This window comes from Danio rerio, chromosome 1, assembly GCF_052040795.2.
Source record: "Danio rerio strain M-AB ecotype USA chromosome 1, GRCz13ab, whole genome shotgun sequence".
Lineage (NCBI taxonomy): Eukaryota > Metazoa > Chordata > Actinopteri > Cypriniformes > Danionidae > Danio > Danio rerio.
Genome location: NC_141021.1, coordinates 60108889 through 60128344, shown reverse-complemented (window position 1 = coordinate 60128344; position 19456 = coordinate 60108889). Strand labels below are relative to the sequence as shown.

Sequence of the window (19456 nt, the reverse complement as noted above, 5' to 3'; positions counted from 1 at the left end):
ACCTCCAGCCTAGGATGTCCTAGTGCCATGTGCATTGATGGACACCCTTATGCCTAAACATGGTGTTTGTATTGTTTGTACCTGAAGCTGCCCGCAGGAGGACGGTCCCACATCGCTTCTTCAGGCTGGATTCTGTAGCATAAAACCCAGCCATCAGGTACTGTTGCATATAAGCCCCTACCTCAGGCCTGGCTTCAGGGTGGGGGCCTGGGCTGCACTATACCAGGTAATGTCACAGTTCATGTTTTAGCATTCATAAGGGTTTTTTTTTTTTTTCTTTGACCTTAGTAGTGTTGGCTTGTCACTTTTGTTTGATATTTTCTTGTTGAATTTACACATATATACATATTTTCATTATTGTGGAGATTTTATTTTGTGTGTGTATATATATATATATATATATATATATATATATATATATATATATATATATATATATATATATATATATATATATAATCACTTTGTATACTAAAACACTTTTGTTAACATTTCTTTGTCCCTTTATCTTTTACCTGTTGCAAAAATTTACCATACCTTAAAGGGGACATATTCTGCCCATTGTTTTCAAGATGTAAAACAAGTCTCTGATGGAAAGAAAATTATACTGCGCTAAAACAAGGTGACCAGCAGATGGTACAAATAGACCAGACATATGTTCTCTGGGACAGGCTCACATTAGCTACATTTCCATCCACCTATTTTTATGCGCATAAAAAACGGTTGAAGAAAACTCCAAGATGCGCATACATTTTGAAAATGCGCATAACTGAGTAGGATAAACTTTTTATTCGATAAGAAAAGATGCACATAAACTATAATGGAAACTTTTACTGAACAAATTTCAGTTTGCGCATTAAAAAAGTCATTTGATTTTGTTATATGAGGTCATGTGATGATAAAAATGTATGTCAATGGATAAACCAGCAGGCTGAGCACACTGTAAAACATCGGAAATGTTGTTTTGGTCATTTTAAAATGCCTTAACCATTGCAGTATTAATACTACATTATTGTAAATTACCTCCAGCATCTGTGCTCTGCACCTCATGCCTTTTAATGCCACCACGTGTTCACTGCGTGTCTGGATTGTCTTCTGAGGTGCAAGTAGTTTATTAAATGATGAAAAGATTCACACAGCTTCTTCTAAATCAAATCAAATCACTTTTATTGTTTTACCACAGCAAATTCTGTTTTTCTGTTGATTGTTGGTGGCAGCTAATCAGGTAGTGATGATTTTGTTTGCTTTAACTCGTCGGGTGGAAATGCTGCTTCATTCGCACGTCTTTTATGGGATATTCCTGTTTTGCGCATAAAGTTTATTCGCATTTTTAGACGGAAACATAGTTGTGTAGTACATTGCATATTAATGTGCAAATAATCAACAGAGTGTATGATATCAGTTTTTACGTATGTTCTACCGATCTCTGAACATACTGCTGTTTATTAATGATTAGGATTTATTCTTAAGTATTGAATGACAGAAGATGATAAGCAATAGCAATGTTTTATTTACTGCTTGGTGAATTATGGTAAGTAAATAAACGTATGTTACATAAAAAAGATTTAAATAATTAGTCACTTTCAATTGATGAAACTCATTCTCCAATCATTTCTCTGTCGTTAACAAAAAAAAATCCTGATGTCCCTCTGTCGTGACTCTTCTCCCTTCTAGGGGCATGGGGGAAAGGAAAAAATAAATTTGGACAGCTGCTCCACTCAAACACTAATGTTAACATATTTACAAAGACACAACAGACTTAAAGCTTAATCCTCAACAATAGTTAAACTACATGTTGTCTGGGCAAGCAAAGGCATGACTCTGCTGTTTTACATCTGCTGCTTCATTCAACAGTGAACGATACTCCTGCTATAAAGGAGATGATTCGGAGACCTGCAAAAAGAGAGAGAGAGCGAATCAAGGACAGCATACCACCACTAAACACTATGTAAGAGATAAAGCATATCCAGGAGGTGGAGTGTGGGTGGAGTATATCCAGAAAAAAGTGGGGCACTGTTGTATTTATTCAGCCGGCTGACTAGTTCTCTGCAACTACACCATATCATGTTATATGAATTACTCGTATTTTATTTCAACATTAACCTCACCTAATGAGGAAAGTCCATTCTGGGATTAATTTTGAAGACCACCTCTTGGAGAACATCTTCCACATTCAGTCATGACCTGTATTTCTTTTTTAGGTGTCAGAAAGTTTACCATTGTGCCATAATATTAATCTGCTGTCATCATCATCATCACTTTCATTCGCTTATCCGGGGCTGGGTCACGAGGGCAGCAGTCTTAGGAGAGAACCCCAGACTTCCCTCTCCCCAGACACTTCTTCCAGCTCCTCAGGGTGGGATCCCGAGGCGTTCCCAGGCCAGCCGAGAGACATAGTCCCTCCAACGTCTCCTGGGTCTTCCTAGAGGCCTCCTCCCTGTGGGACATGCCTGGAACAACTCCTTAGGTAGGCGTCCTGGAGGCATCCGAAGGAGATGCCAGAGCCACCTCAGCTATCTTCTCTCAATGTGGAGGAGCAGCAGCTCTACTCCGAGCTCCTCCAGGTGACAGAGCTCCTTACTCTGTCTATAAGGGTGCACCCTGCCACCCTATGAAGTAAACTCATTTCAGCCGATTGTTTCCGAAACCTTGTTCTTTCAGTTATGGCCCAAAGCTCATGACCATAGGTGAGAGTAGGAACGTAGATTGACTGGTAAATTGGGAAATTTGCCTTTCGGCTCAGCTCCTTCTTCACCACAAAGGACCGATACATCAACAACATTACTGTTGCCGCTGCACCGATCCGCCTGTCAATCTCACGCTTTATCCTTCACTCACTCGTGAACAAAACCCCAAGATACCTGAACAACTCCACCTGGGGTAAGGTCTTTTATCCAACCTTGAGATGGCAATCCACCTTTTTCCAGTGGAGCACCATGGCCTTGGACTTGGAGGTGCTGATTCTCAATCCAACCCGACCCCCACTTTTGGGAACCACTAATCTAGATTAGCACCAACATTGTCTGAGATTGTTTTGTAATGGATGTCAAGGATGAATTCTTGACCATTCTATAAGCCACTGACTTGATTTAGAAATTAGCACAGGTGAGTTTTATAAAATGGAATATAGTATTGAAGGACAGTTACAGATTTTAGCCAATTTGTTTTCCTTGATAAACAATTATGGCCTTGGTGACATTTGTAAAGGTTTAAAGTTAATGAGGGATCAGCCAAATTATGAAAGACATTCATCATAACTTACCTCTACATTTGCATACACAGGGTCGGTCAAATCATCATTGCAGACTGCATCGTCATGATCAAGTCTGGACTCTTTGGACGTCTTTGCAAGGAAATAAAAGAAAGAAATCAATAGACAGAAAAGAACTAATATGGTTTAGACCACACCAACTATATGAATACTTTACATTTGCATACACAGGGTCCATGAAATCCTCACAGTATTCGTTGTCTCCGTCATGAGGAGGTCTGGACTGATTCATCGTAGCCAGTAGAATACATCACACACAAAATAAACCAGTGCTTATGAACGATTAAGCCAAAACAGACATTCAGTTTATGAAAGATCTGGATCAATATACTGATAACTATACTTGCTTTACTCACCTGAGACACTTCTGTATTGTTTCTCTTCATCTTGTGTTTCCTTAAAAACAATGAATAGCGAGTATGTTTTTGTAGGAACTTACTGGACTTATGTTGTTTTTCTTGTTTTAATAATGGGAAAAACCTCTAAACAAATTATATGTTTATGGTGATTACACTGCAGTTAAATGCTGAACACATCTCACCAAATCAGCAACATCATAATGACAACTGCAGCTCCACACACTACTCCAATAGATATGTATAATATCAGCGAATGTCCTACAGCAGACGAAAGAGTAAAACATCAGAAAATGTTCATTTTAGGAGTAAGTAAATGAGCTGCTTTACCTTTAACAGTGACAGTGACGGCGTCTGATCTCTGAGCTCCATGTGGATTGTGAGCCTCACAGTAGAAGCGTCCACTCTGTACTGCACTGAAACTCTGTCCAGATCCAACAGCTGAGCTTTGATTCTCCTCAAACCAGCTGAAGCTCAGAGCAGGAGGGTTTGAGTCACTGATGCACATCAGACTCACTGAATCTCCAGACATTATTACAGCAGATCCATTTATAGACACTGAGACGTTCCTGGGGGGGTCTAAAAAAAACCAAATTTACAATTTATTATAGATATTTTTTTGACAAATAAAAAGATGTTTATTATAATAATGAAGTATAAAAAATAATCATAAACTCACACTGGACATTTAAAGTCACAGGATCAGAGTATTTCACTCCATGGTCATTTCTGGTTTTACACTTGTATTCTCCACTGTCATCAGAGCTGATCTTGGAGATGCTGAAGATTCTTCCAGATCCTACAAACGTTGTTCCTTTATACCAGTTGATTTCTGCAGGAGGGTTTGACTCGCTGCTGCAGTTCAGAGTCACTGAATCTCCAGACATTATTACAGCAGATCCACTGATGGACACTGAGATGTTGTTTGGAGGATCTAAAATGAACAAAACCAAATCTTGATGAGTTCATCTAACAGAATCTCCAGTAGAGAACTAAACATCTATTAATCTGTACTCACAGGTGACATTGAGATAGACCTCAGGTGATGTGAGTGTGTGTCCATCTACAGCACATCTATATCTGCCTGCATCTTCTCTTCTGACTGACTTGAGGATGAGTTTGTTTCCAATAGTTCCTTCAGTCAATGTGTGTGAGTTTCTGTACCAGATGAATGTTGGTGTGTCAGTCAGTTTACAGCTGCTGTTACATGTCAGACGGACTGAATCTCCCTCTGTCACTCTCTCAGGAGACTCCAGCTGAAGATCTGAACACAACACACACATTATATCTAGTGCTGCTCTCATACACTGATTATTATTCTACATAATGACCACAAGAAGAGAGAAACCTCAGGAGAGTCACCTGTGACAGAGAGACGCACTCCTGGTTTACCAATCCATCTTTCTTTAGTTACATTAGTAATGAATCTGCAATAATACTTGTGTTCGTCTTTCTTTGTCACATGACTCAGTCTGACGGTGCAGTTCTGCTGTTTATCTCCCAGATACTGAAGCCTCTGACTGTATTCAGGGTCCTCAGACAGATCTGCATGCTCTTCTCCATGTATTACAAGGTCTTTGTTCCAGAACACTTTCATGATCTGATGTCCAGTAGGGTATGTAAAAGTGCAGCTCATGATCACTGATGAGTCTTTTAGTGCACAGATGTGTGAAGGACTGTAATTCACACCCCAATCAGCACAAGAAACCCCTGAGACAGAAATAATCAAGAATGATCAGGCGAAGATAAAGTATGCAAAACGTCTAGATCAGGGGTGTCCAAACTACAGCCCACGGACAATCTGCGGCCCGCAATCAGTTTTGTGGCGGCTCCATGAGGCTTTTTATAAATATTTATAGAATCTGGCCCGCTATACAAAAATGAACGTAATTCAATAAATGATCACCAGGTGCCGCTATGACATGCCTTCAATTAGGCAGCAATTCTTGTTATGAAGTAAAACGAACCGAACAAACTGTAGGAAACACAATTGATAATCACGTTTTGGCGAGCCATGATACAAGCAAGAAAAACGAAAATCAAAAGTGAATGCAGGAAATTTTTGTCTCGTTGAGGCAAAGAATATTTTTTCACAGAGGTCAGCGAAACATGTATCTGTTTAAATTGCCAGGAATCAGTTGCAGTAATGAAGGAATATAATATTAAAAGACATTATAAAACAAAACATCAGGCCTTCAGCTCTTACACTGGTGCAGAACGAGATCAAAAAGTAAAACGATTAGCAGCTCCTCTATCAGCTCAACAATAGCAGTTTTTTTTCGTGCTTATAAAGTGCAAGATAATTCTACGCTGGCTAGTTATGAGGTAGCTCAGCTAATCACACAGCACAGGAAACCCTTCACTGAAGGAGAATTTATACAGGAGTGTCTGATGAGTGTTGCAACTGTAATTTGTCCAGAGGATATTCAAGATTTTAAAAATGTAGGTCTTTCTAGAAACACAGTTGGACGATGAATTAAAATAAATCCATAATACAAACAGACACACACACGCATATTTATATATATATATATATATATATATATATATATATATATATATATATATATATATATATATATATATATATATATGAGCAATATCACCTAGTAGCAGTGCGATATGGCTGTATATCGGCACTGGTGGGAGGCGCGCGATGTGCCCCCACCAGTGCGATATACAGGCTTATCGCACTGCTACTCGTGTGATATTGCATTTATACGACAGTTTGACGACATAATTGTGTATATAAAAACAAAATCAAACATGGAGAGTTAAAACAGTTAAAAGCATCTTTTAAACTTTAGATCTGTAGTGTCTCTGCTTTTTGCTGGCTGTATGTGTGCGGAGTAATACACAAAGGGTAAAGAGGCTGTAGGAGTTCTGATATTGCAGAATTATATCTGATATTGCAGCATAAATATATATATATATATATATATATATATATATATATATATATATATATATATATATATATATATATATATATATATATGCGTGTCTGTGTGATGTATGTAAAATTTGGCCCGGGACAACATTTTTTTTTTTTTTTTTTTGCATCTGGCCCTTGGCCCAAAAAGTTTGGACACCCGTGCTCTTGATAGTTTCTGAAGTGTTGCAGTGACTCACTGTTAATGATGAGCAGGAAGATCAGATGAAGGGGAGGGGCCATTCTGACCGACATCACCATTGTTCTGTATTTAAACTTGTTTTATTGTAATTTTATAACACAGGACCCTGTAAAGGTATATATATATATATTACCATTAGGCTCAGGAACAAACTGAGATGATGAAGAGATTCAAAATTAAGATTTTAATGACAATTATTCTGGTAATCCAAAACAAGACATGATATTAGCACAGAAGTTCCATCAGCTCAAACACAACCAACACCAAACTATGTGCTAAGAAAACAGAGGAAAGAAACCCTGTGGTTAACGCTTAACTTCCCTTTTCTGTCCAGTTTTAAGGTCACTTTATATTTGTTATAAAAACCACCCAATTTGCTGTAACATTTGCAACCATCCTTTTAGAGCCACATACAAAACAGAACACTGTCATATGAACAATTTAAAAATAAATAAATACATAAAAATAACATGAATTGGTCATGCTTTACCTTGTATAATGTCTTAGTTTGCCCAAAATGTAAAACTACCTCATCAATTACTCTCCCCACATGTGGTTTAAAACCTATAATAGTTTCTTTCTTCAGTTGAACACTGAAGACATTTTGAACAATGTTGGTTGTTGGCACCAATTGACTACCATAGTAGCGGGTAAAAATACTATGGAAGTAAATGTACACCAGCTACCTGCATTCATCAAAATCTCTTATTTGAGTGCAGCAGAAGAAAGAAACTTGAATAGTTTTTGAACATGAACTATCTATTTAACGACTGCTTTGTTTAGCATTTTCAGTTGTTGTGTTCGCTATTGAAAAAAGTACATTTTGTTAAAAACGTTAACATGCAACACTTAACTATAGGTAGAACAATACTGCAACATTATCTAGAAGAATGTAATTAATCTACTGAGCGATTAGTAAACGATGCTCTTACCTTTTTCACCAACACTCTTAGTTTTTTCACTCAAACAGCTCTTAGTTTTCAAACTGTTAAAAATGTTGGTGGACAACGCCTTTTAACGCAAGGTCTATCTATCACACCTCATCCTGGTGTCATTTTTATCAACATTGCAGAACATGTCTGACTAAAGTTGTGAAAATTTAGCTGAAATAAGGTCTGCCCATAGAGATTCTCTTGCAATTATCTTTATTATATATGAAAATAATAGCTTTATTGTTCATTTCAATAATAACAATTTCGGGTCCCACTTTATATTAAGTGTACTTAACTACTATGTTCTTACATCAAAAAAATAAATACAATGTACTTACTGTGTTTATAATGTATTTGAGAACACGGTGCATTTGAGTTGGGATAGAGGTTGGGTTATGGACAGGTTTGGTGGCATGGGTAGGTTTAAGGGTGGGTTAAGGTGTAAGGGATGGTCAACAGTGTATTTACAAATGTAACTACAAAAGTTAATTACAGATGTAATTACATACATGTATTTAATCAAGCATAAGTAAACAGTAAATACATGCATTTACACTATAAGTACATTGTAACAAACTATTAATTCCTGTGTAAGTCCATATTAGTCAAGGCCACTTAATATAAAGTGGGACCCTATTTCGTATAAAAATAACTTTAAGTGATGCTGATGAATATTGCAGGTGCTTCCTGTTGTGTTTTATTACATGATCTCTCTTTTTCTAAGGGCAGCTTTGTGTCACTGCTGTATTTATTTCAGTCTCCAACTGCACGTAGTCATAAATACTTGTTTGTGTTCTAATATTTAGACTTATAGACTTAGCATCTCATGGCTAGTGATCATGTTACTCTTGCGAGAGATGTTTGCTTGCCTGACGCATTTCCTGTACTTGACTCAAGTGTCCAAGTGGGTGTAAGAGTGCTAATGTTTTTGTTTTTTTTAGATGTTTCGATTGGCCAATAGGACGTGCCCAAATGTAGTGTAGTGAAAATGTTTTTACAGCGCTTCATTTACACATTCTATATATTTAATATTAAATATTTTTATATTATATTATTATATTATTATCAGTTTTTTTCTCTGATAAGTAAACCCTAAGAGTTTAAATGACAAAATACACATAATTGTAAAATGTGTACCGCAAATATATATTAGAATAACCTGCACTGCAAACCTTTTCATTGGCATCTTGCGGGTTTTGGGAAAATGTGAGTTCCTGATTGTGATGAATGATGGGATATGCTTACTTGATTTGAAGGTTTTTAAATGTGAGACAGTATTGAGGTTAAAATACAGGAAATACATCATGTAAAGAGTTCAAGAAAGCAGGTGTCAGAATCAGAACAGGCCCCAAATAATCCAGGGTTTATAGGGATACTTCACCCAAAAATGAAAGTGTACATTTTATTCTCCCACCCTCAGGCCACTGAACATATAGGTGACTAAGTGTACATGTGAGTAGCCAAGAGGCACAAATGAAAGTCCTGGGATGTTGGCAGAAGGCCAGGGTTGTGCCAGAGAGACAGTTCAGGGAGGATCAGACAGGACAGGGATCATACGAGGAGCGGAGTTTAACTAGGACAAGCAGACCTGGTGGATTGACGGGCTTGTGATCTGTGGGAAGCTGGCAGGGTTTTGAGCATGACTGAAGCCAACAAAGCTTTGTACTGGACAGGAGCTGACTTGAAGCCCAATAGGGTCCAACTCAACTAGAGGCTTGAGGCAACAAGACATGGAGCTTGGAAGACACAGATAAGACAAAGAGCTTGGGAGGCACAGATAGGACAAGGAACTTGGGAGGCACAGATAGGACAAGGAACTTGAGTGACATCTTCAGAGGAAGGAACCTATTGGACCTATGGGGCAAGAAACTTGGGTGACACTAACAGGGCAAGGAACTTTGGTGACAATGACAGAGAGGACAAGGAACTTGGATGACACAGACAAGGCTAGGAACATTGGTGACTCTGATAATACAAGGAAGTTCAGTGACTTGGGTGGCAGGAAACTTTGAGGACCCCACAGGACAAGGGACTTTAGTGTTAATGACAGGGCAAGGATCTTGAGGAAGATTGACAAGGAAAGGATATTTGATGACACTAAGAGGGCAAAGAACTTGGGGCAAGGCTTGTAAGGAAATATGGGGCAAGTGATGAAAAGGGGAGGATGAAATGTTTGGGGCAAGGAACTTGGGTGACACTGATGGGCCAGTTATGGTGCAAGGAACTTGAGTTACAATGACGGCAAGAAAATTGGTTGATGAAGGACAGAACTTTGGGGACACAGATGGAGCAAGGACCTTTGGTAACACCAACATAGCTAGCAACTTTTGTTACAGGTGGGGCAAGGAATGTGGATGACACTTATGGGGCATGGAACTAGGGTGATACCAACTAGACAAGAAATATGGGTGACGGGCAAAGGAATTTTGGTGACACGGCAGAGCAAGAAACTTTGGTGACATGATGGGACAAGAAACTTGTGTGACACTGACAAGACAAAGAACTTGGGTGACAAAGGTAGGGCAAGGAATGAGGATGAAACTAATGGGGCAAAGAATTGGGTGACACTGACTAGACAAGAAACTTAGGTGACACCAACAGGGCAAAGAACTGCCCAAGCCCCTTGCCCTGCTTTAATCACTCAAGTTCAAATAGAACTTGCCACCATTTACTCAAATAGAAATTACTTTTCCTATGGCAGTACATGTGTCGGGATATCTGTTTGATTTACTGTCATTCTTTCATATATATATATATATATATATATATATATATATATATATATTATTTTATTTATTTTTTTTTTTAAACAGGAGAGGAACCTGAGGGTGAGTAAATTATTAGAGATTTTTCAGTTTGCATGAACTGTCCCTTTAAAGGCTGATTTATACTTCTGCGTCAAACACCGGCGTATGCTACGGCGCTGACGCATAGCCCTTTGCCGTGGCCATCGCCGTCACTGACGTGCACCTCTCAAAAAATGTAACTACACGTCGCAATGACGCGTAGCGTAAGCTCTGTGATTGGTCGGCTTGGTAGAGCTGACGAGTCTGGGCGGGACCGAGAGCCGCGCGAGCGATTGTTTACAAGTGTGGAGTACCGTGAAGGAGCTCCGGATGGAAAGTTTTGTTTTGTGTTTACCTCATAGTTAAAGTTGTTGCACGTCCGCCGGTTCCTGCCTCAAAATGAGCGAGTTTGAGCTACTTGTACAGCCCGGAAGTGTTCAGGAAAAGCAAAAAAGTAGCGAAGAAACTCGACACAGAGGAACATTTACACCTCACTGCCAACTAGCGTTTCGGAAGTGTTAATGCAGACCGACAGAGACAGCGCGCAGAAGTTTAAATGCTCAGCCACGCGCGTTGCCAGCGCCGTGGGTTACGCCAATCACTTGACGCAGAAGTATAAATCAGGCTTTAGTCAACTTTTTAGTGAGCGCCCTCTAGTGGCTATGCATTCATATTGCATAACATATGCTTTACTGGAAAAAAAACATGCACAGAGGTGTTTAAAAATACAGATTTTTATTCATACAATGAAACGAATATATTAAAATATTTCCAGATGAAGATTGTTCATGTATTTAATTATACATAAAAAAGGATACTGTTGAAAATATGTGGTGATCTTTAATGAGCTGTAGTATTCAACACAACATCGCATTAGATATAGATATTTTAAAGTCTGGATCGTATTTTAGTAGTTAAGCAAAGGTCAAAATTTACATTTACTTGAGGTTAAAAAAAGTTTAAAAAATCATTTAAAAGAGAACAAATAAGCTGTGCAAATGTCATTCATACTGCAGCCAGTATATTATTTACATGACTTTTATTAAATTAGCAAATAGAAAAGGCTAGAGTAAACAGTGATGTACAGTAAACACAAATCTCTGTAGTCAGTCCTGCTCTCATTTCCCTACGTTCTTGTAGAGGATCATGGAAACAACCATTGCTGCAATCTGTGAGGAAACAAACAATGAAATGATTGTAAATGTTAGCTGTAAATATTTAATAAAGTAATAATACAGTGGATGTGTTTGATTCGTCAATTGTAGTTTATCACATACTGAGATTTAGTGCATGCACATTCATTTTCAATGTTCACCGTTTGTTAATCTGTGCATATTGAGACACATTAGTCTACATTGAGTTCCTTCATTGAGTTGAAGGTAAAAAAGTAAATACCTCTAAAGCTGCGATTCCCAAAGCCACACCAGCCAGCAGGAGTGCATTATCTTCAATCAGCTTCACTAATGTCTTAAAGCAGCCCTCGATAACCTACAACAACAGAAAACACACACACTGATGAACAAACACACACAGCATCTGCATTCGCCTAGACATTTAGTTGTGTAATGATTCTGTCTGACATTGTTGGATCGTCCATCTGTATTATTATATATTTGTTTTAAAGTTATGCAAAACTATTTGTAGATTAGTTAGGTCGGGGATTAGGATGTATAATAATGTCCTACATTCCCAACTTTATGACTGGTTGCATTTTACAGTAGGACATTTATTATTTGCAACCCATTTGGCTTTATAAATGCACCGGTCAAACGAAAATTAAGATCATTACTTTACATAGGAAATTGTTTGAATCAATGCCACCAATTACTGCAGACGATTTATAGGGTACTATGAAATACATAACATTTTTCTGGCAAAATCCTTTTAATTGTTATTATTATTATTATTATTATTATTATTATTATATATTAGTACATTGTAAATAAAATTGTTGACTCAACAATCTGAGATTTTTAGTCATAAATAAATTTTACTTATTTCCTTATTTAGAAATGTTCAGCTAACTAAAGTTAGATTTTTAAAGCTGAATCTAATAAGTCCAGTTAACTTAAGTTTATATGTTGAATCTAGTAAGTGCAACTAACTTAAGTTTTTTAATGCTGAACCATATAAGTTCTGCTAACTTTTTAAAGCTGAATGCAATAAGTTCAGCTAACATAAGATCAGTTTTATAGCGGAATCTAATAAGATCAACTTACTTAAATTTTCTAAGCTGAAACCAATACGTTCAGCTAACTTAACTTTTTAAAGCTAACATATTTTTTTAAGCTGAATCTAATAGGCTTAGCCAACTTAAGTTTTTAAAGCTCACTTTTTTAAAGCTGAATCTAATAAGTTCAGCTAACTTTAGTTTTTAATGCCAACTTATTTTTCAAAGCTAAATCTAAGAACTTCAGCTAACTTAAGTTTTTTAATGCTAATCCAAATAAGTTCTGCTAAGTATTTTAAAGCTGAATCCAAAAGTTTAGCTAATTTAAGTTCAGTTTTTTTTTTTTTTTTGCTGAATCTAATAAGTTCAGCTAACTTAACTTTTCTAAACTGAATCCAATAAGTTCAGCTAACTTAAGTTTTTAAAGCCAACTTATTATTTTTTTTTCAAAGCTGAATCAAATAAGTTCAGCTAACTTAAGTTTAGTTTACTGGTCTTATTGGGTGAGTTAACTGAACTTTTGTAAACAAGTAATTAAAATTTTAAAAAGTCCACACACAAAAAATCTTTTAAATGATGGCACTCAGTTTTCTTTTTGTGCACCACAGTAAAAAAAGTGACTAATAATCGTCAAATTAAAGATGATGCTATTGAACTGTTCAATGTCCAATCATAAATGCAGGTTTGTTAGTGAGTCTGAGCACAGAGCGTTCTCTACATACCGCATCTTCTGCTGCCCTTTCATCACATCGCTGTGAACCGCTCGAGCAACACTTTTCAGGATACATCGATGTTTCTTCCACAAAATTAGAGCCGCTAAAGTCAGTGTAGTTGTTATATCCACAGCAGTTCAGCTAGAAACAAACACATATAATGACACTGATTATTACGAAGCAGAGAGATGTTGATGTCAGAAAGCGTCTGGAATTAGAAAAGATGGTGTACCTCATTCATAGTGGTGTTCCAGATTGAGCTGAAAGGCTCATCCTTTCCATAATTATCCTTAATGCTTTTAGCCACTTTCTGTCCGATTTCATTCAGAGTTTCCTGAACCTAAAAGACAATGAAATGACAGAAATGAATGATGGTAAAATTGATATAAAGTTCACTTCCTCTCAGGCATGAATTATTTAGTTATCCAATTATCTAGTATGTGTTTTATGTAACGTATGCCCTACCAGCTGCAGTACTGGAAAACACCCATACACTTTTACATTCACACTCATACACTACGGGTAATTTTAGTTAATCAAGTCCCCTATAGTGCATGTGTTTGGACTGTGGGGGAAACTGGAGCACCCGGAGGAAATCCACGCCAACACGGGGAGAACATGCAAACTCCACACAGAAATGACCACTGACCCACTTGGTACTTGAACCTGCAACCTTCTTGCTGTGAGGGCACAGTGCTAACCACTGAGCCACCATGTCACCCAATGCAAATCATTTTAAGTTTGGATGGCTATTAATTTAGTCTTCGGTGTGTTTTTCTGTTGTGTCTCAGTGCATCATTTCTCACCACAGGCTCAAAGACGAAGAGCACCACAGCGGCCGCCACCTCCACGAGGAAGATGATGAGCACGATGATGAAGAACTGTGAGGAAATTAAAAATAAACACTGTTACATCTGCATCCGCTGGTGAACTCGGAGAGGGAAATGTTTGGTAACACTTCACAATACTAATGCATATTCAGGGCCGGCGCGTCCATAGAGGCGACCTAGGCGGCCGCCTAGGGTGGCAGTATAGAGAGGGCAGCATCTGCGACACCTCCCTTACCACCCGTGTCCTCGGGTATGTCCGCGACACCTGCCTCACCACCCGCGTCCTCAAATATATTCGCGCATAGACGACTGAATAGAGAGGGCAGCGTCAGCGACACCTCCATCAGCACCCGCGTGTCCTCGGATATATCCGCGCATAGGGCGGCAGAATAGAGAGCGCAGTGTCCGTGACACCTCCCTCCCTCAGCACCCGCGCGTCCTCAGTTATATCCACGCATAGTGCGCTGGAAAAGAGGTCCGCGACACCTCACTTCATTTTCATAACCGGTCACTTTCGTTTTCACATTGGGGTTGAGGGCGGCGTGATCGTCCTCTGCCTAAAGCGGCAGTTCAGCTTGCTCCGGCCCTGTGCATATTAGTGCACCCATGTTGTAACCGAATGTAGAACTGCGCGACATTGAAAAAACAATTTAATTGTGACATTTTATTTTATATATAATAGATCAGGGGTGTCTAAACTCGGTCCAGGAGGGCCGGTGACCTGCTGAGTTTAGCTCCAACTTGCTTCAACACACCTGCCAGGAAGTTTCAAGGGCTGCGTCCGAAACCGCCTACTACTCAGTAGGTAATGCATTTGAATTTATATAGTGTGAATCTATATAGTGTGCAAGTATGCGGTTTCAGATGCAGCCTAGTTTCTAGTAAGAGCTTGATTAGCTGGTTCAGGTGTGTTTGACTAGGGTTGGAGCTAAACTCTCCAGGACACCGGCCCTCCAGGACTGAGTTTGGACACCCCTGTAGCAACTAGATATATCTTTCTTAAAGTTAAAATGTTTTCTTTAAAGTGACTTGAAATGCTCACACAGTCACAAGCCTTAAAAACACACGCAAATGACAGATGTATTGTTAACTTAATTGTAAAACTCCACAAGTAAATAAGTAAATGTATTTATATACTGCAGCATATTTATCACTTATCATTAAGTGCTAAACATACACAAGATTGGAGCAAAATTAAGAGGAATAAGACAAATATAAAACGAACTCATACAAACAATATGAAAATACACACAATAATTCAAAGAATTGGGTGGAAAAATACATCTTCAACATTGTTTTAAAAGAAAAAGTTGTCCAGAGGCAACACAAGTCATGTTTGTTTTTAACTGTGGCTCGTTATTCAACTATAAGTCAGATGCACACACTGCGATATCGATGCTGACATATTATGCAGCCGTAAGCAAATGTTGTAATGTAAAGCAGTAACTCACAGTGAGAAGCATGCATTTGCTTTCCTTCACGGCTCCGCAGCATCCCAGAAAGCCCATGATGGCCAGAAACGCCCCGACTCCGATCAGCAGGTACCCGATGTTGGCCAGCTGCGCCAGTTCAGGAGGAGCATCTTCAATGTGCTCCAGAAAACCCAGGAGAGAAACTCTGTCCACGGCCACCCAGATGCCCACCGCCAGGACAGCAGCACCCGCCAGCTGCAGACGGGAGAAACTGAGGTTACTATACTACTGCACTTTTAACTCTTTCCCTCACCAGAGGTTTCTTTTTTTATTTTTTAATTTTGAAGTTGCTAGCCATCGCCATTCTGAAAAAAACGTCACTTCTGCTACGCTCTCCACCATATTTATGGCGGTATGGTCACACTCACATCCGCAGCACATTTAAACGAGATTAAATGAAATTGATTTGTTGCTTAAAAAATGAACTGCTTCGGATGATACCTTTAAATGTGTTTTGTGCCTACAAATCTGCGACATGTCTGTCTCGGCTTCCTTTTCTGTACATTTATTCATGGCTTTGGTACTGTTTGCCTTGGCCATGGACTCCAGGACATACAGCTTATTACTGCTGATTAAAAACCCACCCAAAAACAACAGCATTTAAAGAAAACACATTATTAGCTGAAACATGAACTGTTGTAATAACCTCCACCACCGGTGAAATGTACATTTGAAGTCAGAATTATTAGCCCCCCTTATTATTTTATTTTGTTTTTTAAATATTTCCCAATAGATGTTTAACAGAGCAAGGAAATGTTCACAGTATGTCTGATAATATTTTTTCTTCTGGAGAAAGTGTTATTTGTTTTATTTCGGCTAGAATAAAAGCAGTTCTTAATTTTTTAAACACCATTTTAAGGGCAATATTATTAGCCCCTTTAAGCTATATTTTTATCGATAGTCTACAGAACAAACCATCATTATACAATAACTTGCCTAATTACCCTAACTTTACCCTAATTACCCTAGTGAAGCCTTTAAATGTCACTTTAAGCTGTATGGAAGTGTCTTGAAAAATATCTAGTCTAATATTATTTACTGTCATCATGACAAAGATAAAATAAATCAGTTATTAGAGATGAGTTATTAAAACGGTTATGATTAGAAATATGGGCAGCTAATAATTCAGGGGGGCTAATAATTCTGACTTCAACTGTATATCTCAGTTGTTCTCAGTGCATTCCAAACAGCAGAGAAGCTCTCAGGGCATTTACAGTGAAGACTATCACCCCTGAACACTACTACACATCGGAACGTGTTCAATAGTCAAATTGTATTTGAAGATGAAGTGTAGCAGCATACCATAGATATATACATTAGATGTCGCCTGGCCTATTGTTGTCTATTGGACGGAATGCGTCAATAGCGCCGCCATCTTGCTACAGGGTAGCGCTCCTTTGAAATGAATGCGGGACCAAGGTACAGTGGAGGACTGTGGCCATCCAAAGCCAGAGATATACACATATATCTATGATCGGGAGTTTTCCTGGATGTTAGTATGTAATTTTTTTTTTCTAATTACGAAAATTATAATTTTACATAACTTTTCTACATTGATGGATCAGTGACCGCACGGGCATTCCTGACAGAAAACTTGTGTTTGTGTGTACAGAAATGTACTATTCACCCTCCCTGTTAAATTTGATCTAATCATGTCCTGAAACACAGCTCCTCTCCTGCTTTCACTTCTCATACTGACAGAGGGAGCGATTCGCTTGTGAATGAATCCCCCGAGCAACTCTTTCACTAACGTTAGCCGACAGTAATACAAGTTTCTGGCAGCGCAGCATCTCGTTGTCTTATTTCTTTTGCATTGTTTGCTGATTTTATTCAACAAAACTAGCATAAGCCGAGTGTTTAGTGTGAGTTGGAGCTGCTTTGCCTTATGGTGAATGCAGTAAGTGACTCTTATCATCAATAACGTTACCTGATTAGCACAAAAGTTCAGAACATTCAAAAACAGAAAAAAACTTAATATTACCTATGAAATGTTCTGCCTTTGTGCTTTGTTTTCTTTGTTTGCTTGTAACTACACCCGTAGACAGCGCTAAAGTCCCGCATCTTAACGTAATAACACTGTCTTGACTAGTGCGGTTGAATGACATTTGTCCTGGGAGCACTGTACCAATGTGGCAGCGCTATTGACGCATGCTCAGGGTCCCTATGCAATATCTAGTGTATATATCTATGGCAGCGTACTCCATCATTTTAGGTTATGCAAATAAGAGTAAGATATCATTTAAAGGTGTAAAGGGGCTCTTGTTTTAGTTTATAACAAATTTTGATCAAGTGATTCAAGTCAAAATCATGTTTCATGTGGACATTTTGCATGTATGAAAATTTATCAAAACTCAATCCTTTATACTAATATACAGCACTTCATTAAGACAGCTTCCAAATGGATTTTTTTTTTAACCCTCAGATTCCAGATGTTTAATAGTTTACGTTTTTCCATTTTATTCTAGTCACAGAAAAAGTTTGATTGTCTAAGTTAGTTGTTCTTTACTAAACGCCCTCAGTCAGCGCTGACCTTGTTAAGGTAATCTTCAAGTGTTTTACAGTTAAAGCCTATAATAAAGGCTCTGTGTGCGAAACATGACGCTGTTTTTATGGGTTTCCTTGTTCGATAAGAGTGTCTGTAACTCAACCTGGGGGTTTTGCGGTAGAAGTAGCTCAGAGATAAGCGCTCGGTCATAAAAGCATTAAAATAGATGTCCTCATTGTCAAAGACCTCGTAAACATTTTATTTTATACTCACGAAGATGATGCCGTTGAAGACAAACATCATGACTTTGAGGAAACCCTTGCAGCACATTTTGATGTATTTTCCTGGTTCCTGAATGAGAAAAGAGGACTTTTATTAACAAACACAAATCAAAATAAGAGAATGTAAAATGAAGTCGAAATGCTTTAAAGATGTCGAAAAGTTACCATTATACTGTATTAGAAACACATTTATGTACAAACCGTTTGTTTTTTGATATAAATGTACAGTTGAAAGCAAAATATATGAAATATAAGTGCTACTTTTATATATTTCATAACACATTTTACAACGTAAAAGTTTTAACAACTAATTTCAATTAACCAATTTCTTTGTCATGATGACAGCACATAATATTTGACTAGGTTTATTGCTTTGTCTTGTAGCCAATTGAAAAAAAAAAAAAAATATATATATATATATATATATATATATATATATATATATATATATATATATATATATATATATATATATATATATACACATACACACACAGTTGAAGTCAGAATTATTAGCCTCCTGTTTATTTTTTCCCCAATTTCTGTTTACATGAGAGAAGATTTTATTTGTTTTTAAACACATTTCTAATAATGTAATAAGGGCTAATAATATTGACCTAATTTAGGGCTAATAATATTGACCTAAAAATTTAAAAAGTGCTTTCATTCTAGCCGTAATAAAACAAATGAGCCTTTTTCCAGAAGAAAAAATATTATCAGACACACTGTGAAAATTTCTGTGCTCTATTAAACATTATTTAGGAAATATTTTAAAAAGAAAACTAAATTATATGGGGGCGAATAATTCTGACTTTAACTATATATTTATATAAATTTATATTGTTTATTATTTATACTTAAAATAAATAAGGAAAATGAATAGGAAACACTGTGAAATTTTCATTGCTCTGCTAAGCAGCACTTAAGAAAATATTAAATATTATAAAAATGTATGCGTTTACTTATAAAGAACACATTAATTTGCTTAAAAATTTACTAATTTACAAAATATTCCAACAGCTTCCA

The 19456-nt window shown here is 37.6% G+C and overlaps 2 protein-coding genes across 9 annotated transcripts in view; both read right to left on the bottom strand.

Annotated features, from left to right (window-relative positions):
- Positions 1 to 1490: 1490 nt before the first annotated feature.
- LOC101883531 (B-cell receptor CD22) lies at positions 1491 to 8563 on the bottom strand. 5 transcript variants are annotated; one of them, XR_015477141.1, is made up of 11 exons: positions 7694 to 7793; positions 6760 to 6867; positions 4990 to 5337; positions 4646 to 4891; positions 4307 to 4561; positions 3958 to 4206; positions 3813 to 3888; positions 3628 to 3667; positions 3424 to 3494; positions 3263 to 3333; positions 1491 to 1893 (listed from the first exon to the last, which is right to left on the bottom strand). XR_015477141.1 is itself a non-coding variant. In XM_087238121.1 (11 exons), the coding sequence occupies exons 2-11, from the start codon at positions 6818 to 6820 to the stop codon at positions 1870 to 1872; spliced, it is 1446 nt and encodes a 481-aa protein (XP_087094247.1). In that variant the 5' UTR covers positions 6821 to 6867; positions 7694 to 7793; the 3' UTR covers positions 1491 to 1869. The 5 variants fall into 5 exon arrangements, 3 of the variants coding, with proteins under 3 accessions (XP_087094247.1, XP_087094248.1, XP_087094246.1); XM_087238121.1 differs by having other exon boundaries at positions 3263 to 3343; positions 3429 to 3494; XR_015477140.1 differs by having other exon boundaries at positions 6760 to 8467.
- Positions 8564 to 11195: 2632 nt separating this feature from the next.
- Positions 11196 to 19456, bottom strand: part of tspan34a (tetraspanin 34a) — a 74489-nt gene continuing 66228 nt past the window's right edge. For 3 of the 4 annotated variants that reach the window (XM_087236342.1, XM_087236341.1, XM_087236343.1), the window contains 7 exons: positions 18423 to 18500; positions 15644 to 15859; positions 14169 to 14243; positions 13595 to 13702; positions 13372 to 13503; positions 11875 to 11967; positions 11198 to 11648 (listed from right to left, as the gene is read on the bottom strand). In XM_087236342.1, the coding sequence (XP_087092468.1) occupies positions 11598 to 11648; positions 11875 to 11967; positions 13372 to 13503; positions 13595 to 13702; positions 14169 to 14243; positions 15644 to 15859; positions 18423 to 18479 (732 nt within the window). In that variant the 5' untranslated portion in view covers positions 18480 to 18500 and the 3' untranslated portion in view covers positions 11198 to 11597. 4 annotated transcript variants of the gene reach the window in all.

Excerpts from the sequence above, each read along its gene's own strand:
- LOC101883531 (XM_087238120.1), bottom strand. The coding sequence starts at position 6,820 with ATGGTGATGTCGGTCAGAATGGCCCCTCCCCTTCATCTGATCTTCCTG. Across the intron at positions 3,668-3,812 it reads ATTATGATGTTGCTGATTTG|GAAACACAAGATGAAGAGAA; the intron begins GTGAGATGTGTT and ends ATTGTTTTTAAG. Across the intron at positions 3,344-3,428 it reads TGGACCCTGTGTATGCAAAT|ACGTCCAAAGAGTCCAGACT; the intron begins GTAAAGTATTCA and ends TTCCTTGCAAAG.